The sequence below is a fragment of the Balaenoptera musculus genome, chromosome 7 (assembly GCF_009873245.2).
Source record: "Balaenoptera musculus isolate JJ_BM4_2016_0621 chromosome 7, mBalMus1.pri.v3, whole genome shotgun sequence".
NCBI classification, from domain to species: domain Eukaryota; kingdom Metazoa; phylum Chordata; class Mammalia; order Artiodactyla; family Balaenopteridae; genus Balaenoptera; species Balaenoptera musculus.
Window position 1 is genome coordinate 40,098,746 of NC_045791.1, and position 22,958 is coordinate 40,121,703.

The 22,958-nt window shown below is 36.4% G+C and overlaps 1 protein-coding gene across 1 annotated transcript in view; it reads right to left on the reverse strand.

The window, feature by feature from the left end:
• Positions 1-20,522, reverse strand: part of ACVR1C (activin A receptor type 1C) — a 90,583-nt gene extending 70,061 nt beyond the window's left edge. The window contains exon 1 of the mRNA XM_036858068.1: positions 20,219-20,522. Within this exon, the coding sequence (XP_036713963.1) occupies positions 20,219-20,288 (70 nt within the window). The 5' untranslated portion in view covers positions 20,289-20,522. The remainder of the gene's footprint in view (positions 1-20,218) is intronic.
• Positions 20,523-22,958: the final 2,436 nt, after the last annotated feature.

Genomic DNA, 22,958 nt, shown 5'->3' on the forward strand with positions numbered 1-22,958 from the left:
GTAGCCTGATGATCTTTCTATAACATTTCCTCTCATCTTTTAATTTGTCTTAGAAGAGGGTCAAAACCGGCATGGTGACTTTCTCTGACTGTGTAGAAGACAATCAAGAAAATGCTGACTGCCCACTATGTGCATGACACTGTATTAAACAAGGGGTACCTCTAACCTGACTCAGCAAAATAAGGTTTGTTAATGCATTAATGGGTCTGTGTATAGACTGCAGGTGTAAGCAAAATTCTCCATAAGCAAGCTTAATGCTATAGTAAACCAACAAAAAGAGCCAAAGCAGCCCATAAGTGCTCTCTTGTAGGTGATAAATGACCTTTCAAGTTGAACCAAATGCTTTCACCTAAAAAAGCAGGTGAGCAATGCCACATTTACAACGGGCTTTATCTGTGTATGGATAACATCCCTCAGTTGCAATTTCCTTTGCTAAGAGAAGAAATCACTACTCCCTGCTAATGAATGAAACACAGGCTTATGTACCCTAATTTGATTTCATTTCTGTCTACCTTATGCCATTTTACAGACTGAAGATGATACACACAAAAAACATTTTAATATGTACAGACATCGCTTACTTACATGGAAGTTATATAACAAAAGTAAATCAATTACTTGTAATTTTTAATTTTTTGTTTGTTTAATCAATGTTATAAATGCACGTGACAAAAAAAAAAGTAGTATAGGAAGAATTAAAATGAAAAGGATCTGTCCAGTCTCACTTCCCAGAGGCACCCATTTTTAACTATTTTTGTTCTTGTTTTTAGGATACTGTCTTAGGGCGTTAACTCTAAAAATAGAGTGTTCTTGATTAACCAATTTGAACAACTATCTGCTGACTTCCTGATTTATATAAGACTTCCTAGTTCATACACATGCATTCCAATTTGGGAAGTAGGGTCCAGTTTATTGAGGTGTAATTTACATATGGTAACATTCATCCTTTTTAGTATACAGTTTTATGAGTTTTGACAACTGCAGTTCAAATTTCCCCCCAAATTTCCTATACAGCTTGTTAGACAGCTCCTCCTGCTACCCCAGCCCATAGCAAACAATGATGTTTTCTGTTATACATTTGCCTTCTCTAGAATGTCAAATGAATGTTGCCTTTTGATTCTGGCTTCTGCCATTTGCCTGAAGGCATTTGAGATTCATTCATGTTGTTGCATACAACAAAAGTTCATTGAATGAGGATGGACCTAGAGATTATCATACTAAGTGAAGTAAGTCAGACAGAGAAAGACAAATATATGATATCACTTACATGCAAAATCAAAAAAATATGATACAAATGAACTTATTTACAAAACAGAAATTGAGTCACAGATGTAGAAAACAAACTTATGGTTACCGGGGGGGAAGAGGGTGGGAGGGATAAATTAGGAGATTGGGATTGACATATACACACTACTATATATAAAATAGATAACTAATAAGGACCTCCTGTATAGCACAGGGAACACTACTCAGTACTCTGTAATGACCTATGTGGGAAAAGGATCTAAAACTGTATGTATAACTGATTCACTTTGCCGTACAGCAGAAACTAACACAACATTGTAAATCAACTATACTCCGATAAAAATTTTTTTTTAATTTTTTAAAGTTCATTGAATGAATGTTCAAGAGTTTGTTGATCCATTTACTAGTTAAAGGATATATTTCCCAAGTTTTTGCTGATTAGGAACAAGTCTGTAATAAACATTAATATACAGATTTTTATATGAAATGTTTCATTTCTCTTCTCTAAATATCTAGGAGTGGGATTACTACATTTTAAAGAAAGTGTATGTTTAACTTTATAGAAAGTTACCAGTGTTTTTCAAAGTGGCTATACCATTTATATTCCCACCAGTAATGTATGAGAGTTCTACGTATTTAGCCTTCCTGACAGCACTTGGTATTTTCATCTTGCTTTTTGTTTGTTGTTTTGTTTTATTTTGTTTTTTTCACCACTGGAACAGGTGTGTGGTGGCATGTTGTGGTTTTAATACGCGTTTCCTCATTTTTTGGTGTGCTTATTTCCATTCAGATATCTTCCTTATACCTGTTCAGGTCTTTTGCCCACTTCTTATTGGGTTCTTTGTTTCCTTGTTATTGAGTCCTGAGAATTCTTCATATATTCTGATTCAAGTGCTTTATCAAATATGTGTCTTGCAAATATTATCTCCTGGCTTTCAGCTTGTCTTTTCATTCTCTTAACAGCATCTTTCAAGGAATAGAAGTTTTAAATTTTGATAAAGTCCGATTTATCAATACTTTCTTTTATGGATCACGTTTTTGGTGCTCTCATCTAAAAAATGTTGTCTAACCCAAGATCACAAGATTTTCTTCTATGTTTTCTATTAGAAGTTTTTATAGTTTTAGATGTTATTTTTACATTTATTACCCATTCTGACTTAACAATTATAACCATGTCAGTCATGTTTTGAGGTTCTCTTTTCTCTTTTTTTGCCTATTTTTCCAGCATCATTTGTTGAAAAGATTGTCCTTTCTCTATTGAATTGCCTTTATACTTTTGTAAAAACTCAATTGATCATAATGTGTGGATCTATTTCTCATTTCTTTATTCTATTCCATTAATCAATATTCCTCTCTCCTTTGCCAGTAATGCACTGTCTTAATTATTGTAGATTTATAAGCCTTGAATCAGCATTGTGAGATTCCAACTTTGTTCTTCTTTTTCAAAACTGATTGGTTCTTTTAGCTCATTTGCCTTTCCATATATAGTAATTTTTTTTTAAAGTTTGGTGAATTCTGCAAAAATCCCTGCTGGAATTTTGACTGGGATGTTGACTGTGATTACACTGAATCTATAGACTTATTTGTAGATAGTTGACTTATTAACAACATTGAGCCTTCAATTCTGTGAATATAGTATATCATTCCATTTATTTAGATCTTTGAATCTTTCAACTGTGTTTTACAGTTTCCAAAATACAGATTTTCCACATATTTTGTTAGATTGATAACTAAATATTACATGGATTTTTAGATGCTACTGTAAATGGTTCCTTTTTTCCAATTTCTAATTTTTCATTGCTACTATATAAAAAGACAATTGATTTTTTATACTAACTGTGTATCATGCAACCTTGAACTTGAACAAGAACTTATTGGTTCTAATAATTTTTTGGAGATTCTTTAGTATTTTCTACATATAAAATCAAATAATCTGTGAATAAAGAAATTTTTGTTTATTCCTGTCTAATCCATATGACTTTTATACAGTTTTCTTATCTTAATGCATTGGCCAGGACTTTACATTTGGTATTTATTAGAAGTAGTAAGAACAGACATCCTTGCCTTGTTCCCACACTTAGTGAGACGCATCCAGTCTTTCACAGATAAGTACAATGTTAGCTATAAGTTTTCTGAAAAAGCTCTTTCTCATGTTAAGGAATTTCACCTTCTATTCTTAGTTTGGTGAGAGTTTTTATTATAGATGTGAGTGTTGTCATCTGGGTTTTGTGCATCTATTGATATTGTCATTTTTTTTTTCCTTTGGGCTACTGAAATGGTGAATTGTAATATCAGATTTCTGAATGTTGAAAGCCTTGTATACCCAGGTAAAACCCCACTTGATCATGATGTATTACCCTGTTATTATATTGTTGAATTCAATTTGATATTTTGTTGAAGTTTTTGCATCTCTATGAGAGATACTGGTCTGTAGGTTTTCTTCATTGAGATATCTTTACCTAGTTTTGGTCTCAGTGTAATGCTGGTCTTACAAAACGAGCTGAAAAGTGTTCACTCTACTTCCATATTCTGAAAGAATTTGTGGAAATAGACATTCTTCTTCTTAAAATGTATTATAGAATTCACCAGTGAAGGCATCTGGGACTGGATACTTCTTTGATAAAAGTTTTCAAGCTTTGAGCTATGAAATAAATTCCTTTGACTATTCAGTTACTTCTTGAGTAACCTTGGTAGTTTGTACTTTTTAAGAAATGTGTTCATACCCCTCCTACACTGTTGGTGGGAATGTAAGTTGGTACAGCCACTATGGAGAACAGTATGGAGATTCTTTAAAAAAAACTATCGATAAAAACAGAGATATGATCATATGATCCAGCTGGATCCATATGATCCAGCAATCTCACTCCTGGGCATATAACCAGAGAAAACCATAATTCAAAGGGATACATGCACCCCAGTGTTCACTGCAGCACTCTTTACAATAGCCAGGACATGGAAGCAACCTAAATGTCCATTGATGGAGGAATGGATAAAGAAGATGTGGTACATATATATACAATGGAATATTACTCAGCCATAAAAAAGAATGAAATAATGCCATTTGTAGTGAGGTGGATGGACCTAGAGTCTGTCATACTGAGTGAAGTCAGTCAGACAGAGAAAGACAAATATCATATGATATCACTTATATGTGGAATCAAAAAATGGTACAAATGAACCTATTTCCAAAGCAGAAATTGAGTCATGGATGTAGAAAACGAACTTATGGTTACCAAGGGGGAAAAGGGGGAAGGGATAAATTGGGAGATTGGAATTGGCATATACAGACTAGTATATATAAAATAGATAACTAATAAAAACCTAGTGTACAGCACAGGGAGCTCTACTCGATACTCTGTAATGACCTATATGGGAAAAAAATCTAAAAAAGAATGGATATATACATATGTATAACTAATTCACTTTGCTGTACAGCAGAAACTAACACAACATTATAAATCAACCATACTCCAATAAAAAAATTAATTTAAAAAAAAGTGTGTTCATTTTATCTAAATATCCTAATTGTGGGCATAAAAATGTTTGAAATATTCCCTTATTTTTATGTATGTAGGGTCTATAGTGATGTCGTCTTTCCCTTCTGACATTGGTAATTTGTGTATTGCCCTTTTCCTTGGTAAACCTAGATAGAGGTAAACCAATTTTATTGATCTTTAAAAACAAAAAAAGTTTTTGGTTTCCTTGATTTTCTTTAATGTTTTTCTATTTTCAACTTCCTAGGCTTCTCTTCTTACCTTTATTTCCTTCCTTCTGTTTGCTTTATTTGCTGTTCCTATAAATTTCACTCTAATCACTGCTTTGGGTATAGCCCACAGTTTTTGACATGTTGTGTTTTCATTTCCTTCCATTAAAAATATTATCTAGAGTACGGCATTTCATTTTGGGAAAATGCAGAGACGCACGGCAACCCGTTCAAGGTCTCGCCGCTAAAAGTGCGGCTTCAGCTCCGGCCGCTTTGTGCTGCTGTTGATCTGATCAGCGAGGCCTGGGACACGGGACCAATAAAAAAATATATATATATATATTATCTAATTCTTCTTTTGACTTCTACTTTGATCCATGAGTATTCAGAAGTTTATTGCTTAATTTCCAAATATTTAGGGATTTTCCAGATAGGCTCCTGTTGTTGATTTCTAGTTTACTTCCATTATGTTCAAAGAAAATACCCCGTATATTTTAAATTCTTTTAAATTTATTAGGTTTGTTCTATGACCCACAATATGATCTATGTGGATTAACATTCTATGTGCACTTTAAAATGATGTATATTCTGTTGATAGGAATGTTACACAAATGTCAATTAAGTCAAGTTGGTTAAAAGTATTTTTCAGATCTTATATATTTTTACTAATTTTTGGTCTGCTTATTTTATCAATTATGAGAGGGGAGTGTTGAAGACTCAAAATATAATTATGGATTTGTCTTTTCTCCTTTCAGTTCTATCAATTGTTGTTACAGGAATTTTGAAGCTCTGTATTTAGGTGCATACGCATTTAAGATGATCATATCTTCTTGATTAGTTATGTCCTTTATCATTATGGAACATCCCTTTCAACATTCCATTTTCTGAAGTCAATTTTGTTATTAAGATAGTCACTCCAGTTTTCTTATGATTATTGTTTGCATGGTATAACTTTTCTCATTCTTTTACATTTAACCTATTTGTGTCTTTATAGTTAAAGTGCATTTCTTATACTGAAAGTGAGTTTTTTATAGCCAGCATATAGTTAGTTCTTGTTTGTTTTTTCAATTTGATAGTCTCATCTTCTTAATTACTGTATTTCAACCACTTACATTTAATGTAATTATTGATATGGTTGAATTAAAATCTACCATCTTGCTAGTTTCTTTCTATTTGTTCCATCTGTGTTTGGTGCCTTTGCCATTTGCCATCATGTTTTGGGATTTAAAATTTTTTATTTTATTTTATGTACATTATTGGTTTCTCATTTATACCTTAATATTTTAATTTACACTTTACTATTTTAGGCATTGCCCTTGATTGTAAAATATACATCTTTAATTAATTACAGTATAACTTCAAATAATACTATATAACCCTTCACATATAAGAAACTTAACAATTGTATATTCCCATTTCCTCCTTTCCATCCTTTGTGCTAAAACTGTCATACATTTTATCCATACATATGCTATAAACTCACAGAGAATTGCTACTATTTTTGTTTCAGAAAGTCAATAATCTTTTAGAGTGATTAAAGTTAAGGAAAAATTTATTTTATATTTATCTTCATTTTAGCCATTTCCAGAGATCTTTACTTCTCTCTGTGGATCCAAGTCTCTGATGTTGTATTCATTCTGTCTGAAAAAGTTGCTTTAACATTTCTTGTAGTGCAGGTCTTGTGGTAATAAGTTCTCTCAGTTTTTATTTGTCTGAAAATGTCTGTTTCTCCTTCATTTAAAAGGATAACTTTATGTGGTATGGAATACTGAGTTGACAGTTTTATACTGTACTTTATTGTTTTCTGATTTGCATAGCTTCTGATGAGAAGTCTGCTTTAATTCTTAACTTTGTTCCTTTGTATGTTATAGGTCTATTTTATTTGGGCTTCCTTCAAGATTTACTCTCTATCTTTGAATGTGATCAATTTGTATATGATATGTCTAATAGTGTGGGGTTTGGAAGGAGAGAGATTTATCCTGCTTGGGCTTCTTTGAGTCTCTGTGATTGATGATTTGATGTCTTTCATTATATTTGGAAAATTATTCATCAATCTCTTCAAATATTTCTTCTATCCCATTCTCTTTTCCACCTGATTCCACTTACACATGTTATGCCACTTGATATTGTATTACACCTCTTGGATGCCCTGTTTTTGTTCTTTTCATTCTTCCCTCTTTACCTCCTGACACCTTCCACTTTTGTGTAATGACTTTATAATAGTAAAATTACATAATTATAAGGTAATTTCTATTGTTCCATCTTCAAGTTCATGATTCTTTCTTCGGCTGTGTTAAGTCTACTGATAAGCACATCAAGAACATTTTCCTCTCATGTTTCATATCTAGCATTTCCATTTGACATTTTCTTACACTCTATCTTTCTGCTAAAATGCCACGTCTGTTCATGCATATTTTTTTTCTCATCAGGCATACCCTAACATGGTGCTTTATTTCTACTAAACATAAAATCAGGAAACAGAAGCAAACAAATGAAATAAACCACCTAATCAGTTTTAAAACATAAAAATGGGCTCCAGGGTAGAGTAGAATCTAGGACAACAGTATTTTAGAAAATAAAATTGAAAAAAATAAATAATGCCAAAAGCACACAGTAAATGAAGCCTGTTTCAAAGCAAAAAGACTGAATTAAAAATAAAATCTTTCAGGCACTTCAGGGAACACAAGAAGCATGTATTAAGCTGAGCAAGTTGTGAATAGGGAGGAATTCAACACCTGTTTGGGAAGCCTTTTCCATTTAGGACTCATAAACCAAGCTCTGTCATTTAAGGTTTAATCCTTTGAAAAAACAAGCCTTTATCAATAAAGGTGCCTCACTCTGTCAATTTTCTTTCACTTGGGATGGCACTCAGAGTGCAAATGATGTTCATGCATATTTTTCACCTTTTCCACCACAGCTTTTAATCACAGTTATTTTTAATTCCCTGTATGATAGTTCCAACATCTGCATCATATCTAAACCAGGTTCTATTGAGTGCCCTGTCTCTGGACAGTAAGGTTTTTTCCTTGATTATTTGTGTTTCTAATAATTTTTGGTTGATGTCAAATATAATCATACTATTGGTAAATGTAATCATATTATTATATGGTCTTTACATTAAAGTAGGAGATGTCATGCGATAAAGAGGGAAATAAAGTAGGAAGAATGAAGTGTCAGGTATAAAGAGTGAAGTATGAAATAGTACAATATTGACTCAAAATAAACATTAAGTTAAGAAAGAATACAGTTAGGTCTAAAGTAACCTAATTTATTATTATTAATTTTAGGTTACTCTAGATACACTAAAAATAACAATAATTAAAACAGAGTGTAAATAAATCCATAAAGGAAATAAATGGAATATGCCCCAAAAATGATCAAACAAAAAGAAGGCAAAAGAGAAGAAACAGAGGAAGAACAGAAAGAGAGACAAATAGCAAGATGGTAGGCTTAAATCCATATCAATAATTACACTAAATGTTAATGGGCTAACCATTTAATTTGATGCAATATCTGCATCAAATTTAACACAGATTTTGTCATATCGTTAAAGGATAAAAATCAAGAACCAACTGAACATTATATACAAAGGGTGCACTTCAAATATAAAGATACAGATGGGTTGTAAGTAAAAGGATGGGGAAAATATACATGCAAATATGAAGCATGGTTATAACAATATCAGAGAGAATAGACTCAAGACAAGGAGTATTACTGAGATGAAGAGAGAGATTTTATAGTAATTAAATAGTCATTGCATCAGGTAGACAGACAACTCTAAATGTGTATGTGTCTAACAAGAGAGTTTCAAAACACATGAAATAAAAACCGACAGAACTAAAGGGAGAGAGAGACAAATCCACAAGCACAGTAGGATATTTTTAACACTCCCCTCTCAGTAAAAATGTGATGATGTGAACAACACTATCAACAAACTTTACCTAATTGGCATTTACAAAGCAACACACTCAACAGCCAAAACTAATCTACGGTGAAAAAAATAAGAACAACAGATGCCTTTGGGAGTATGGCATTGAGAAATGACTGGGTAAGGACGTGAGGAAACTCGTTGTGGTGATGTTTAACATTAACATCTTGAAGAAGATTAAATGACTGCATTTCTCAACACCAAGAATGCACACATAAGATTTGTGAATGTCATTATATGCAAATGTTTCACAAAAGAGAATAGTGTTGTGTTTGCAAGTGTTTGCAAATATTGAATTTGTGTAATAACATGCATGCTGAAGTACTTAGAGAATAGTGTACTGCTATTTGTAATTTATTTAAAAATGCATCAAAAATAATATGTATTCATGAATAGAGAGATAAATGGATGTATATGGACAAAGCAAGTATAATCTAGTTGGTGAATGTATCAGTAGTAACTATAAAATTCTTTCAATTCTGGTGTATGAAAAGCTTAATAATAAAATTTTGAGAAAAATGAAAATAAAAGCTTTTCCAGAAAACAAAAATAGATTAGAACTGGATAAAGAAGATATGGTACATATATACAATGGAATATTACTCAGCCATAAAAAAGAACAAAATAATTTTGCAGCAACATGGATGGATCTAGAGATTGCCATACTAAGTGAAGTAAGTCAGACAGAGAAAGACAAATATCATATGATATCACTTATATGTGTAATCTAAAAAAAATGGTACAAATGATCTTATTTACAAAACAGAAATTGAGTCACAGATGTAGAAAACAAACTTATAGTTACCAGAGGGGAAAGGGGAGGGAGGGACAAACTGGGAGATTGGGATTGACATATACACACTACTATATATAAAACAGATAACTAATAAGGACCTACTGTATAGCACAGGGAACTCTACTCAATACTCTGTCATGACCTATATGGGAAAAGAATCTAAAAAGAGTGGATATGTACATATGTATAACTGATTCACTTTGCCATAGAGCAGAAACTAACACATTATTATCAACTATACTCCAATAAAATTTTAAAAAAATAATGTATTGTCATCAGAACTGAGCTATAAGAAATGTTAAAAGAAGTTCTTCAGGCTGAAAGAAAGTGACACCAGTTGTAAATTCAGATCCACATAAAATAATGAAGAGCAATGAATGGAAATGATAAATAGGTGGGTAAATGCAAAATACCACATTCATTTTTTTCTTCTATTTTTTTGGGCTGCATTGGGTCTTTGTTGCTGCACGTGGGCTTTCTCTAGTTGTGGCAAGCAGGGGCTACTCTTCATTGTGGTGTGCAGGCTTCTCATTGCTTCTCTTGTTGCGGAGCACAGGCTCTAGGCGCGCGGGCTTCAGTAGTTGTAGCACGTGGGCTCAGTAGTTGCAGCATGTGGGCTCTAAGGCACCCAGGCTACAGTAGTTGTGGCGTGAGGGCTCAGTAGTTGTGGTTCACAGGCTCTAGAGCTCAGGCTCAGTAGTTTTGGTGCACGGGCTTAGTTGCTCCGTGGCATGTGGGATCTTCCTGGACCAGGGATTGAACCCGTGACCCCTGCATTGGCAGGCAGACTCTTAACCACTGCACCATGAGGGAAGTCCCTACATTCATTTTTTAATTCACTTAAAGGTAATTACATCAACTATACTTCAATGAAAAAGTTAATAAAACTAAAAACAAATAAATAAATAAATTAAATTAAATATTTAAAGTCAAAATAATAACTTGTCCCAAGGTTTATAAAATATTTAGAAGTAAAACATATGAGATTAATAGCACAAAGGACAAGGAGACAGAAATGGAAGAATATGATAATAATGTTCTTAGATTAAACTATGATAATTTAAAGATAGATGTTATAAATCTTGCAGTAATCACTAAAAACAAAGAGATGTAGCTTACAAACTAGTATTAGAAATAATATAGAATACTAACATTTAGTCAATTAAATGAAGGCCAAAAAAAGGAAGAAAGAGAAGGAGAGATATAAACATAATAAGATGACAGATTTAAACATAACCACATTGATAAATGCATTAAATGTATATGGTCTAAACACTACAGTTAAAAGACAAGTATGGAAGACTAGATGAAAAACAATACCTAACCATTTGCTCTCTTCAAGTAACCATCTATACACACACACAAACACACACACATACATATATACATATGTATATATATGTATATGTACATGTAAATATGTATGCGTGTATACATATGTACACATAAAGTTAAGAATATGAGGATGGGAAATCTATAACATGCTGACATTCAGCACAAGATAGCTGGAATAGCTATATTAATAGTAAAAAAAAAGGATAGATATACAAATATTAAGCATAGCTGGGATGTCTATATTAATTTTGACAGAGTAGACTTTAAAGCAAATTGCCAGTGATAAAGAAAGACATGTCATAATAATAAATATTACCAGGGATAAAGCAAGTGGTTTCCTAATGCTGAATATACATCAAGAGGACATAATAATCGTAATGTGTATGTACCCATTAACAAACTTTTCAAATACATGAAGCAAAAATTGGAAAAACTGAAAAGAAGAATAGCTGAATTCAAATGTAAGTTGAAGATGTCAACAATCCTCTCGCAGTGATTGATAAAATAAGAAGACAGAAAATCAGTAAAGATATAGACGACTTGAATAACATGTTAAGCAACTTGACCTGAATAACATTTATAGAACACTCCACCCTACAACAACAGAATACACATTATTTTCAAGTGCACATGGTACATTCACCAGGTCAGACACATGCTAGGTTCTGAAACAAATACAAATGAAATTTTAAAAACTGAAATCATACAGCTGATGTATTTTCATCCCCAATGGATTTAAATTAGAAGTCAACAGCAAAATGATCGGGAAATTCCCAAAATATTTGGAAATCAACCAACAGATATCTAAATAACCCACAGGTCCCAGAAAAATCACAAAAACTAGAAAATATTTTGAACTCAATGAAAACAAAAACACAATACAGCACAATTTATGGATGAGCTGAAGCAGTTGCTGAGAAGGAAATTTAGAGCTTTAAATGCTTATAGCAGAAAAGAAGGAAGGTCTTAAGTGAATGACGTAAGAAAGTGTCAGCAAACTATGGCCCACTGGCTGTCCCACTTGTAAATAAAATTTTATTGAAACACAGCAACACCTATTTATGTATTGTCTATGCCTGCTTTTATACTACAATGGCAGAATTAAGTAGCTGCAGCAGAGACTGTAGGGTCCATAAGACTAAAATATGTACTATCTGAGCCTTTAAGAAAAAGTTTGTCAACTCTTGATCTAAGGTACCAACTTAAGAAGACAGAATAAAAAAGAATAAATTAAATTCAAAGTAAGTAGAGAAAAGAAATAGTGATGATAAGAGCAGAAAACAATTGAAGGAAAAAAACAACAAAGAAAATCAATAAAACCAAAAGTTTTTTATTTGAAAGAAATCAATAAAATCGATAAACCTCCAGCTAGACTGATCAAGGGAAAAAGAAAGAATATTCAAATTCTCAATGTCAAGAATATAAGAAGGGACAGCACTACAGATACTATAGGTATTAAAAAGGTAATAAGGAAATATTATGAAAAACAATGATAAAGACAATATCCAAAGGAGAGCTCAGGAAAAATAATTCTAAAGGAGCATCTCATCTTGATTTGTCACAGTAACTCTCAATCCTTTTAAAGAAGTCCAGCTGTTTTAACAAAGTCAACTTTCTTCTATGTGCAAAAAAGCAATGCCTTTTAATATAATATAGCTAATATAATATATCTAGAGAACAGCTATAAAAGGGAGAGAGGTTCATTCAACTATGCATTTATTATTCTGTAAGGAATCTTCTGCTAATCATATAATTATTCTTTTTTCAGTGTTTCAAATTTAGAGTGTATTGTCTATTTCCTGGAAATACACATGCTTGATTCCAAGTGGAATTTGAGTGAGAATGCAGTCTCACTATGATTTTAGAGAGGCAAAGGTTCACAGTGTAGATCTTTACTCTTGAAGAGAAATAATGGGAATGGAAAGAAGGAAAAAACACATTTCTAGGGGATCAGGCCAGGAAAACGTCATCAGATAAAGTTATGAGATGTGATGAGTTAATATTCTTTAATATATTTTGGCTCTGTTTGAAAACAATCTGGCTCCTGAAAGCTGTGTTAATCTGGATTACCACCCTCTGAGTTAACATCTCTAAGATAAGCATGCATTTATGAAACTAAACATTTTGCATTAAAATGATGATTGTCCGGATCCTGATGGATTAGATTTTTTTCTAATCTGGTTTTTGACCAAAGTATTAATTCAATCATGGCATTGAATGAAAAATTTATAAGGAACTTAATCAGCATACAGAGATGTAGCATCTCTATCTCTGTCATTTTACCTTAGCATGAGATAAGAATGATAAAACAGATTAGAAGAAAATATACGTGTTTCACTTTCAAAATTAGAGAACCTAATCATTTTCTTGATGTGAAAAGTTTAATGAAAAAGTAGACTGATCTAATTTGGGATGCTTAAGTCACTGGCAAATTTAAATTGTTTTAAAAAAAACTAATAAGCCAGGCTCTTGAGTCATACTGAATGATTCACCCATGAATTCTTGAGGGGATTAATTTAAAACAGTTCCGAAGAAACAGCATCTTCACATACCTACTCTAAAAAAACAGAAGAGAACAACAGAAAAGGGAAATTATTCTAGAGGAGAAAAAGGCAAGCATCAGGACAGAATAGAACCTTGTTAGCCTGGTTGGCCAATCAGAGCAGATGAATTCAAGAGCCACATGATAAGGCAAAAGAGTGAAAAATAATGGAGTATTGGCTTCCATGAAAATAAAGTCTTCCTTGTCTCTTTCACACTCCTACTCACCTCCTCCCTCTCTTTTACTTTTTGCTGGATCCCTAAGTGAGAGGAGTAGTGATTTGTATTGTTCAGGTTCCAGGGAACCAAGAGACCCACGCGCTTCAGGGATCCAGCTTTCAAAGAACATGAAAGGCACAGGGTTCATGGTCATGACCCTGTCTCCTACTTCTTTTCATAGCAAGCGTGGGAAGGGCAGGACCTGCTTCCTCATAGAAGAGAACCAGCCACCTATCTCCCCAGACTCTCCACCTTTCCCCACTTAGCAGTCACCCCTGAGATTATGGCCTGGAACTCCTGTCAGAGCTGCCATGAAGGTTGAATTACCATGAGCTACTGGAGGTAGAGGTCCCCTGCTTCGTCACTCTGGCTTCATGCATGCATTGCAAGACCTTTTGTTGGTAGCGTAGTGTCAGGATCCAGGATTCTGACTTATCACAACCCCCCTTTCTTTATCCTAGGCTATTTAGTTGTTAAAAGTTTAGAAAAAGGGAGAATATTAGAGTTTTGCCATGCAGTTTGTGGCTAAAGTACCAGGCAACAACAACAAAAAGTTACTTTGCCTTATTTTCCCTCCCTTTTCTAGATGGCCCCCTTAGTAAGCCATCTTAGACTGGAGGAGAAGCACAGCTGAACCAAGACAGTATTTAGGTATTCCTAGGTCCCTTAGCAAAAGAGTAATTTCTTTTTTTTATTATTGTTATATTTACTTTTTAACAGCTTTATTGAGATAAAATAATATACCATACAATTTGTCAATTTAAAGTATGTAATTTGATGGCTTTAGTACATTCATATAGTTGTGCATCTATCTGGAATTTCTATATCATTTATGAACATATCCCAATATTATCCCAATTTTTTTTTTATAAATTATTTATTTATTTATTTTTGGCTGCATTGGGTCTTTGTTGCTGTGTGCGGGCTTTCTCTAGTTATGGTGAGCGGGGGCTACTCTTTGTTGCAGTGTGCGGGCTTCTCATTGTGGTGGCTTCTCTTGTTGCGGAGCACGGGCTCTAGGCGTGCAGGCTTCAGTAGTTGTGGCATGCGGGCTCAGTAGTTGTGGCTCACGGGCTCTAGAGCACAGGCTCAGTAGTTGTGGCACCAGGGCTTAGTTGCTCTGCGGCATGTGGGATCTTCCCAGACCAGGGCTTGAACCCGTGATCTCTGCGTTGGCAGGCGGATTCTTAACCACTGTGCCACCAGGGAAGTCCTATCCCAATTTCTTAAACAATGTAAAGATAAACCTTGAGATTTTTACTATTAGCTGTGAAAAATTTTAAACATGAAATCCCAATCAATAAAAAAATCCAGAAAAAGATATAAAAGATAAGGAATGATAGATGATACACACTCTGTGCTTAGAACTTTTCCTTTTTTTCCTATTTAGTTCTGTTTTCCATTTATATTTGAAAATTAATCCTATTGTTTATTTATTAAAATAAACTATATTCATGTGAACATATCTGTTTGAGTTTTTAATGATCCATGCCTACAGTTGTTCACTTATAGGACATTTTCCCCTGCAAACCTCAAAATGAAGCCAATGCTAATTATTTGGTAGCAGGTCAAGACTTAGCTAGAGCAGGAACTAAACATCCTCTGGCTGATATTTATGTATACCTGTCCCTCTCCTGAAGGACTCAAGATCATTCTTTTAGGAAGGTGCTCTGGAACCATAAACTGTCAGATTATCAGGTCCTGTGTGACTCTAGTTGTTCTCCTCTCTTCTTAACCTCTTTTTATTAACAATAAGAGATGCAAGTTCTGCCAAGAAAAATACAACAAACTGGATCTCAGCTGCTGCCTAGAAGTTTTTTAAAGAGAAACACAAAATGTTTATTCAAAAGGAAAATATAGTTGGCCCTCTGTAGCCACAGGTTCCGCATCTGCAGATACAACCAACCAACTCCAGAGAGTTCCAAAAAAGCAAAAGTTGAATTTGCCATGCACTGGTAACTCTTTACATAGGTTTTACATTATATTTACAACTATTTACATAGTGTTTACACTGTATTAAGTATTATAAGTAATCTAGATGATTTAAAGTACAATACATGGGAGGATGTACGTAGATTATATGTAAATACCACACCGTTTTACATATGGGACTTGAGCATCCTCAAGTTTCAAATTTCAGTATCCCGGGGGTCCTGGAACCAGTCCCCCTGTACTCTAAAAATGCTTCTGAAAGCAACAATCACATTCAAAAGACCATAACTTTGGGCAAAACCAACTGCTTTCACATAACAATAAATCATTTGCAGAGAGTCTAGAGAGTATTGTTTCTTTTTCACACATCCTTTTATGGTAAGGTACTCATGTAAGATTAGGAAAGGCTGGGTATTCCCCTCTGTTGACTCAGAAGGACATTCAGTGCTAAGACTTGGAAGTGATCTATTCAGAGATACACATGGGGATGGTAGCAAAGCTAGAACAGAAGTTTTAAGAGATGAGGACTAGAAAATAAGTGTATTTTCTAATGCAAGAGCTGGGAATACATATATCTGAAGCAGTTCATCTCACCACAATATTTATTTAATGTTGGGTTGCCAGATAAAAGTACAGAATACCCAGTTAAACTAGAATTAAACAGCAATTAATTTTTAATATATGTATGTCCCATGTCATATTTGTAACATACTTATACTAAAAAATTATTTGTTGTTTATCTGAAATTCAATTTAACTGGACATGCTGTGATTCACTAAATCTGTGACTCTATTTAATGTGTCTTTTAAAATTATCTAAAGGGACTTCCCCGGTGGTGCAGTGGTTAAGAATCCGCCTGCCAATGCAGGGGACATGGGTTTGATCCCTGGTCCGGGAAGATCCCACATGCCGCAGAGCAACTAAGCCTGTGCGCCACAACTACTGAGTCTGTGCTTTAGAGCCTGTGAGCCACAACTACTGAAGCCCACGCGCCGAGAGCCCGTGCTCTGCAACGAGAAGCCACCGCAATGAGAAGCCCGCGCACCACAACGAAGAGTAGCCCCCGCTCACTGCAACTAGAGAAAGCCCACACGCAGCAGTGAAGACCCAATGCAGTCAAATAAATAAATTATATTAAAAAATAAATAAATAAATAAAATTATCTGTAAATGCCCTTGGCTTTAGATTTTTAATCTTCAGGTCAGACTTATCCCCTGAACTCCAGACTCATAAAACCAATTGCTCACATGACATCTCCACCCCAGTACCTACGAGACATTTAACACTCAACATACCCAAAACTGAGCTCCAGCTCTCCACCACCATGCCTCACCTCTCCCCAGGCCTGCTCCTCCTGCAGTCAGCCTCACCTTACTTAATGGTCTATTCTTCTATTGCTTGGGTCAAAATTTGGCGTCATCCTTTGCTCCCCTCTTACTCTCACACCTCGAATCCTGTATTTTTGTGTCATTGTAGAAAATCGGAGGAACTCTATTTTATACTTCTGTAAGTCTGAGGCTAGAAAACGGGTTCAGGCAGTACAATCAATGAAGAAATATGCTCCCAAGGACTTCTGCACAGAGTTTCTCCTAGTCCAAAGAAGTCTCTTTTTTGGAACCAGGGAGCCTCTTGCTACACTTGGGTCAATCAACCAATAAATGACTATGCTTAAAGAAGGGCAAAGGTAACATCTTTTTCATTGTAAACTCAGTCCAAGGCTTTCACTTTTACTTCCAGCACAGTTTAAAATGTATAGTAGGAACTGCTAACTGCTGTTAAGTGGGGAAAAAGAAAAAAAAAACTCATTACCTAAAACCCCTACCCCACTCTGGTTATTAAATGAAACAGTTATCTTTTCACCTTTAGAGTAACAGCATCTCGCTTTCTGGACTCTTAATAATTCTTTCCATCCAGAAGAGAAAGGAGTTTCATGAAATTAGTAGAGAATATACAATGTGTAAATCTGTATAATGTCCAAGTCCAGCTTCAAATTTGAGAACTCCAGGACATTTTCTGGCAATTCTTTGTTTGATACACATGATAAATGTTGTGAGGTCATGTCAGGTCTTTCTTATCAACATCAAGGAATCCAGAAACTAGATAATTAGAGCAACACAGAGCAGCCTAATTTTTTTAGCCAGTCCAGACCAATAAATAGTTTCTCTAAGTTTCCACCAGACCAGTGGTTACCCTCTGAGATTCTCACCAAGGAGCAATGATTTCTACTCTGCTGTCAAGGCTTGACATGCCTAAGGTGCTAGAGATGCTGGGGAAGAACAGCCAAAGCAAAAAGGGTTTATTGGTCCATCAATATCTTCAGATATTTAAGGTCCTAGGCTTGGTGCACAACAGAGCCAAATTGGAAAGCAGTGTTTTCTGTCATGTGGTTTTGCTATGACACTGTCAATAGCAACTTCTCATATAACATGTCAACAATGGCATGTACATCTCCAAAACATGGTAAATGTGATTAACAATGCAATTTGTAAAAGTGACCAGGTCAAAAATAATGAAGGTACCACATGAGAAAAACAATTTAAAAGATGAAATAAATAAATAAATAAATTACATTGAATCCCTCTATCAAATACTCAAAGATTCGTATAAAAAAATAAGAATCAAAAATGTAGATTGCAATATACTTTTTTTTTCCTGTGGGACACAAAGAGGAGTAAAATTTCTTAAACAGGTTTCAAAACGATTGCATTCTACATAGAAAAGTTCATTGTTAAAGTTCAATTTTGATACGTACTTCTCTACTGTATTGCCACATTATCTCCATATCAGGAATTTTTCTTAGCCTTCAAATTTTAAGGAAACAACCAAATTTGAATGGATGATCTATTTTTTTTTCTTTTTTGCACATTTCAATGTCAAAAGTTTCCATGCCTTTTTAAGAACATAGCAGGCAGGGCATGTGTTTCCTATGTTGCTGTGCCCAGGGTCTCTGAAATCTTCTAAAGATTCTGTCATATAACAAAATACACCTTTCAAGCTAGATAAAAAATAATTGAGTCTATTTTTTTAAATGTCTGCAACAAAGCTATTAGCTCCCTGAAATAAAAAGGGTTTGTACAGATAGCCTTCAGAGGCAACTTCACAGGTGTCCAGTTAAAACTGTGATCTCCAGAAGACTTCGTGTGTGTAAATTCTATTAAGTCATCAAGAGCACTTTGAGTATTCCAAGTTAGTGGAGTTTCTGCCCATTTCTCATAAAGACCTTCCCATAGTCATTTTTCTTCCCAGTGATGAATTTACTAACTCTGAATGCAAATACTTCCCTTTATCCCATCATCTTCCTGACAAGTCTCTGGGTAACTGATTCCTAAAAGGCTGTGCCTTTTCAAAGATAACTGAAATGTTTTCATCCTAATATTGTATCAACTGATCACTTCCAACAATCAAATTTTCATTTGAATATTGTATTTGGTGAGTCTCTCAGACCATCTGAAACACTGAATCTGCACGTGACAGCAATCATACTATTCAAAACATTCTCCCGCACATGTCACTAAGAGGAAAACTACCTACCCTGGAGTATAGCTATTAATGTCAAACAGACTGTCATCGGAGAAAACAAAAATGCATCAAAATCAGCTTCAGACAAAGTACAGCCCTACGGAAAAACATCCGGTTTTTATGTGCAAATGTCTTAAATGCCTGATTGACATGTTTAAAGAATGAGTTAGCAAGGAATCTGCTCCCGGTCTCTCTCCATAACCCAGAATAATGTTATAATGAAAAGAATTTTAGAGTTAAAGGGTTTTTCATCATAGCACACTACATGCATTTGCCCCAGTTTCTAGTAAACATTATGAAGAAATGTTTAATTTCTAGCTTGGGCCGAGGGCTCTGTTTAGCTTATCAAAGCACAGACCTGCCATAAACGCTGGGACTCTTGCCAGAAATTTTTTTTCCTGCAACTCTTAGTAAAGATCATACCTCGAAAGCATTGTGCCTTGCAAACCACGCAGATTTAAGTTCCCACTCCCGCCTACAGAGCTTGGCACCAGCGGCTTTTGAGGTATCCCTCATCTCCTAAAACTCAGACTGAATCGCCACCACCACTCCCCACTCTCCCACCACCACCGTGTCGTCATCCTTGCTCAGCTCTCCGGAGCTCAGCACGGAGCGTCCCCCAAGACCCTGCAGAGTGAACTCACGGTACCACCCAACTCCCATCCCTGCATACACCCACAAACACTCTCCTACTCCCTCCGCTACAATCTGCCCCCAAATGTGTCACCCACCTGACTCCTAATCCCATACCCCAACGTCCCTGGAGCTCTTCCCCCCTCCTGGTGGCTTCATCCCCAACACACCTGTCTACCCCGCTGGCCGACTTCAGGTGCCCACGCTGCGCCCTATCCCGCGCCCCCTCAATCTAACTGGCGCTTCGCACTCCGCCCCGAGGAAGGTCAGTTCGCTCGGAGCACCTTCTTTCCCCACCCCTTGCCCACCCGCAGACCGTCCCCGGCTCCCACCCTCGCGGGCGCGGAGAAAGGGGCGGCTGTAGTACCTGCCGAGAGCGCGGCGGCCGCGGCGAGCAGGAGAGCCTGGCGAAGCGCGGCGCGGAACGCTCGGGTCATGGCCACCAGGCGCCGCGCCCGGGCTGCGAGGCCCCGGAGCGGAGCGCGACGGCCGGGGCAGCGCGGGCCGCTTTGAAGTTCCCGGGGCGCAGGAGGGAAGCACGGCCCGACACCCTTTTGAAGTGTGCGGTTGGCTCTAATCAGCGCGGGCGCCCCCCTCCCCTGCCTCCCCCATCCCCCGCCCCCGCGGCTGGCGGTGCGCGGCGCTCCAGCCACTGGCCCCGGGAGCCCGGCTGGCAGGGGGGCGGGGGGGCGACAGAGCCCGCCCCTGCCGCGCCTCCGCCCCCTGGGCCCTCCGGCAGCCGCACGGGGCCTGCCGCTGCCCGGCTGGCGGGCAAGGGCGGCCCGCAGGAGAAGCAGTGAGATCGCAGAGAGGTGGGGGCGGGGGGGGGGGCGCAGGGGGAGGCAAAGAAAGCAGGTGGGGTGGCGCGGAGTCTCCAAGACTGGATACGCTGAGAAGGGCGTCGGGACAGGAGGGAAAGCCCTACGGAGACTTCAGGAAGACTTAAACCCTGCAGCAGTTGCTTCCTGTTGGTCCGCTCTATAGTCTCCTACAGAAGATCCACGTCCAGGTCTCTTGACACTCATTTGTCGTCCAGTGCCCTAAAGGTTTTCTAACTAGACTGAGCCCTGAAACATCCTGGGTATTCCTCCTGGCTCCTCACTCCGCCACGTCCTGGCTGTGCGCGCGTCTGTGGAAGGGCGCCCTCTCTGTCCAGCCCTGGAAATAACCAGTTGCCCCACTGCCTAGGCTACCTATAGTTTTGGCTTAACAAACTTCATCTCTAATCTGACGCCTTCAAGTGACCCCCCCCCCCCATGAATGGCGACTGAAGCTGGACTACCTTCACCAGGTGATGTGGTCATTTGCAATGTGTAATCCAGGTTTAGAAGGAAGTAGAGGACCCATCCTATGCAAAATACTTAGCAACTACAATTTCAGCAGTTGAAAAACTGAGGGGCGGGTTGGAATCATACACAAGCTTTAAGGGGAGGTGAAGAATGATTGAAAGTACTGCATTAGACACTTTAGGTATTGTTTAAATCCCTGGGGCTTATCAAATGAGTGTGCTTCCCATGTGGATTGCGTTTGAAAATATAAGGGCAGCATTACCAATTAATAGAAATTAGCCTAAATTCAATCCAGGTATGTAGCTTGTACATTAAAGTGAATGGAATTATTTTTTTTTAATTTTTATTGGAGTATAGTTGATTTACAATGTTGTGTTAGTTTCTGCTGTACAGCAAAGTGAATCAGTTATACATATACATATATCCACTCTTTTTTAGATTCTTTTCCCATATAAGCCATTACAGAGTACTGAGTAGAGTTTCCTGTGCTATACAGTAGGTCCTTATTAGTTATCTATTTTATATATAGTAGTGTGTATATGTCAATCTGAATGGGATTATTTTTAACTGAACAACACAAAAAGCCAAGAATCCAGTGCTGGTGTTATTGCTGCTGTTAGGGGCCTCTTTGAAAAGTGATCGTCATATAAATTAATTGCTTTAGAGTAAGAGATATTACTTGCTTCTTCACCTACTTTAGCTCTAAATAGCACATCTATGGAAGACCTATTCTGAAATGCTGTATGCGGTTGACTTAATCAAAGAGTCACGGTATTGGGGGTGGGATATTTGTCGGACTTCGATGCATGATAATGACAGTCTTGAGGATCTCACCCCACCACCACCACCTTGTATGAATCAAAACATTCCTAAGCATAAAAAGACTTTGTTCTCTTTTCCTTCTGGATCCAAGCAAACAAATAAATCAAAAAAAAAAAAAAAAAAAGGAGATCTGGGACAAGCCTGAGCCCTTCCAGACACCCACAAAACAGATGCTTTTTTTAAAAAAAGAAAAGAAAATGCTAGAACACATTATATTTTGGCTGACTTAGCTTGCTCATTATTTGGTAACTATACCCTAGATTGTGATCTACCATTGGATCATGAGACTTGGAGCCTAAAGATCAGGGCCTGCTTCCTCAAAAGTAAGTGGAACTTTGTTCCTCCCTATTTCTCAGAACCACGACAGGATTAAAAAGGGTAGTGAATGTGAACATACTGTCAAACCGTAAGGCATTATGCTAATGTCAGGTATTTACCCTACACATATTTATTTTGTCTCTTGAATACAGTAAGCAATTTCCCTGCAAGTTGGAAAGCTCTCATCTTCTAAGAAAGCAAGGTTATTATCCCAAGAAGTCTGATATTAAATAACTTCAATATTCTAAATAAATTCAACACTTTCCTCTTAGTCTAATGGTGCATTGTCTGCTATGTTATCCACCAGTCACATGTGAGTAGTGAGCACTTGAACTGTGTCTAGTCCAAATTGACATGTGCTGTAAGTATAAAATGCATGCTGGATTTCAAAGACTTACTACAAAATAAGAATGTAAAATATATCATTAATAATTTTATATTGCTTACATGTTGAAATGATAATATTTTGGATACACTGGGTCAGATAAAATATATTACTAAAATTAATTTCACCTATTCCTTTTTACTTTTTAATATAGCTATTAGAAAATTTTAAATTATATGTGTGGCTCGCATTCTATCTCTATTGGACAGTGCTGGTCTAATGAATCCTCCTCAAATGGCAAAAGATCATTACCTTTGTCTTAAGCACAGTATAAAAAAGCCAAGTGTTGTTAA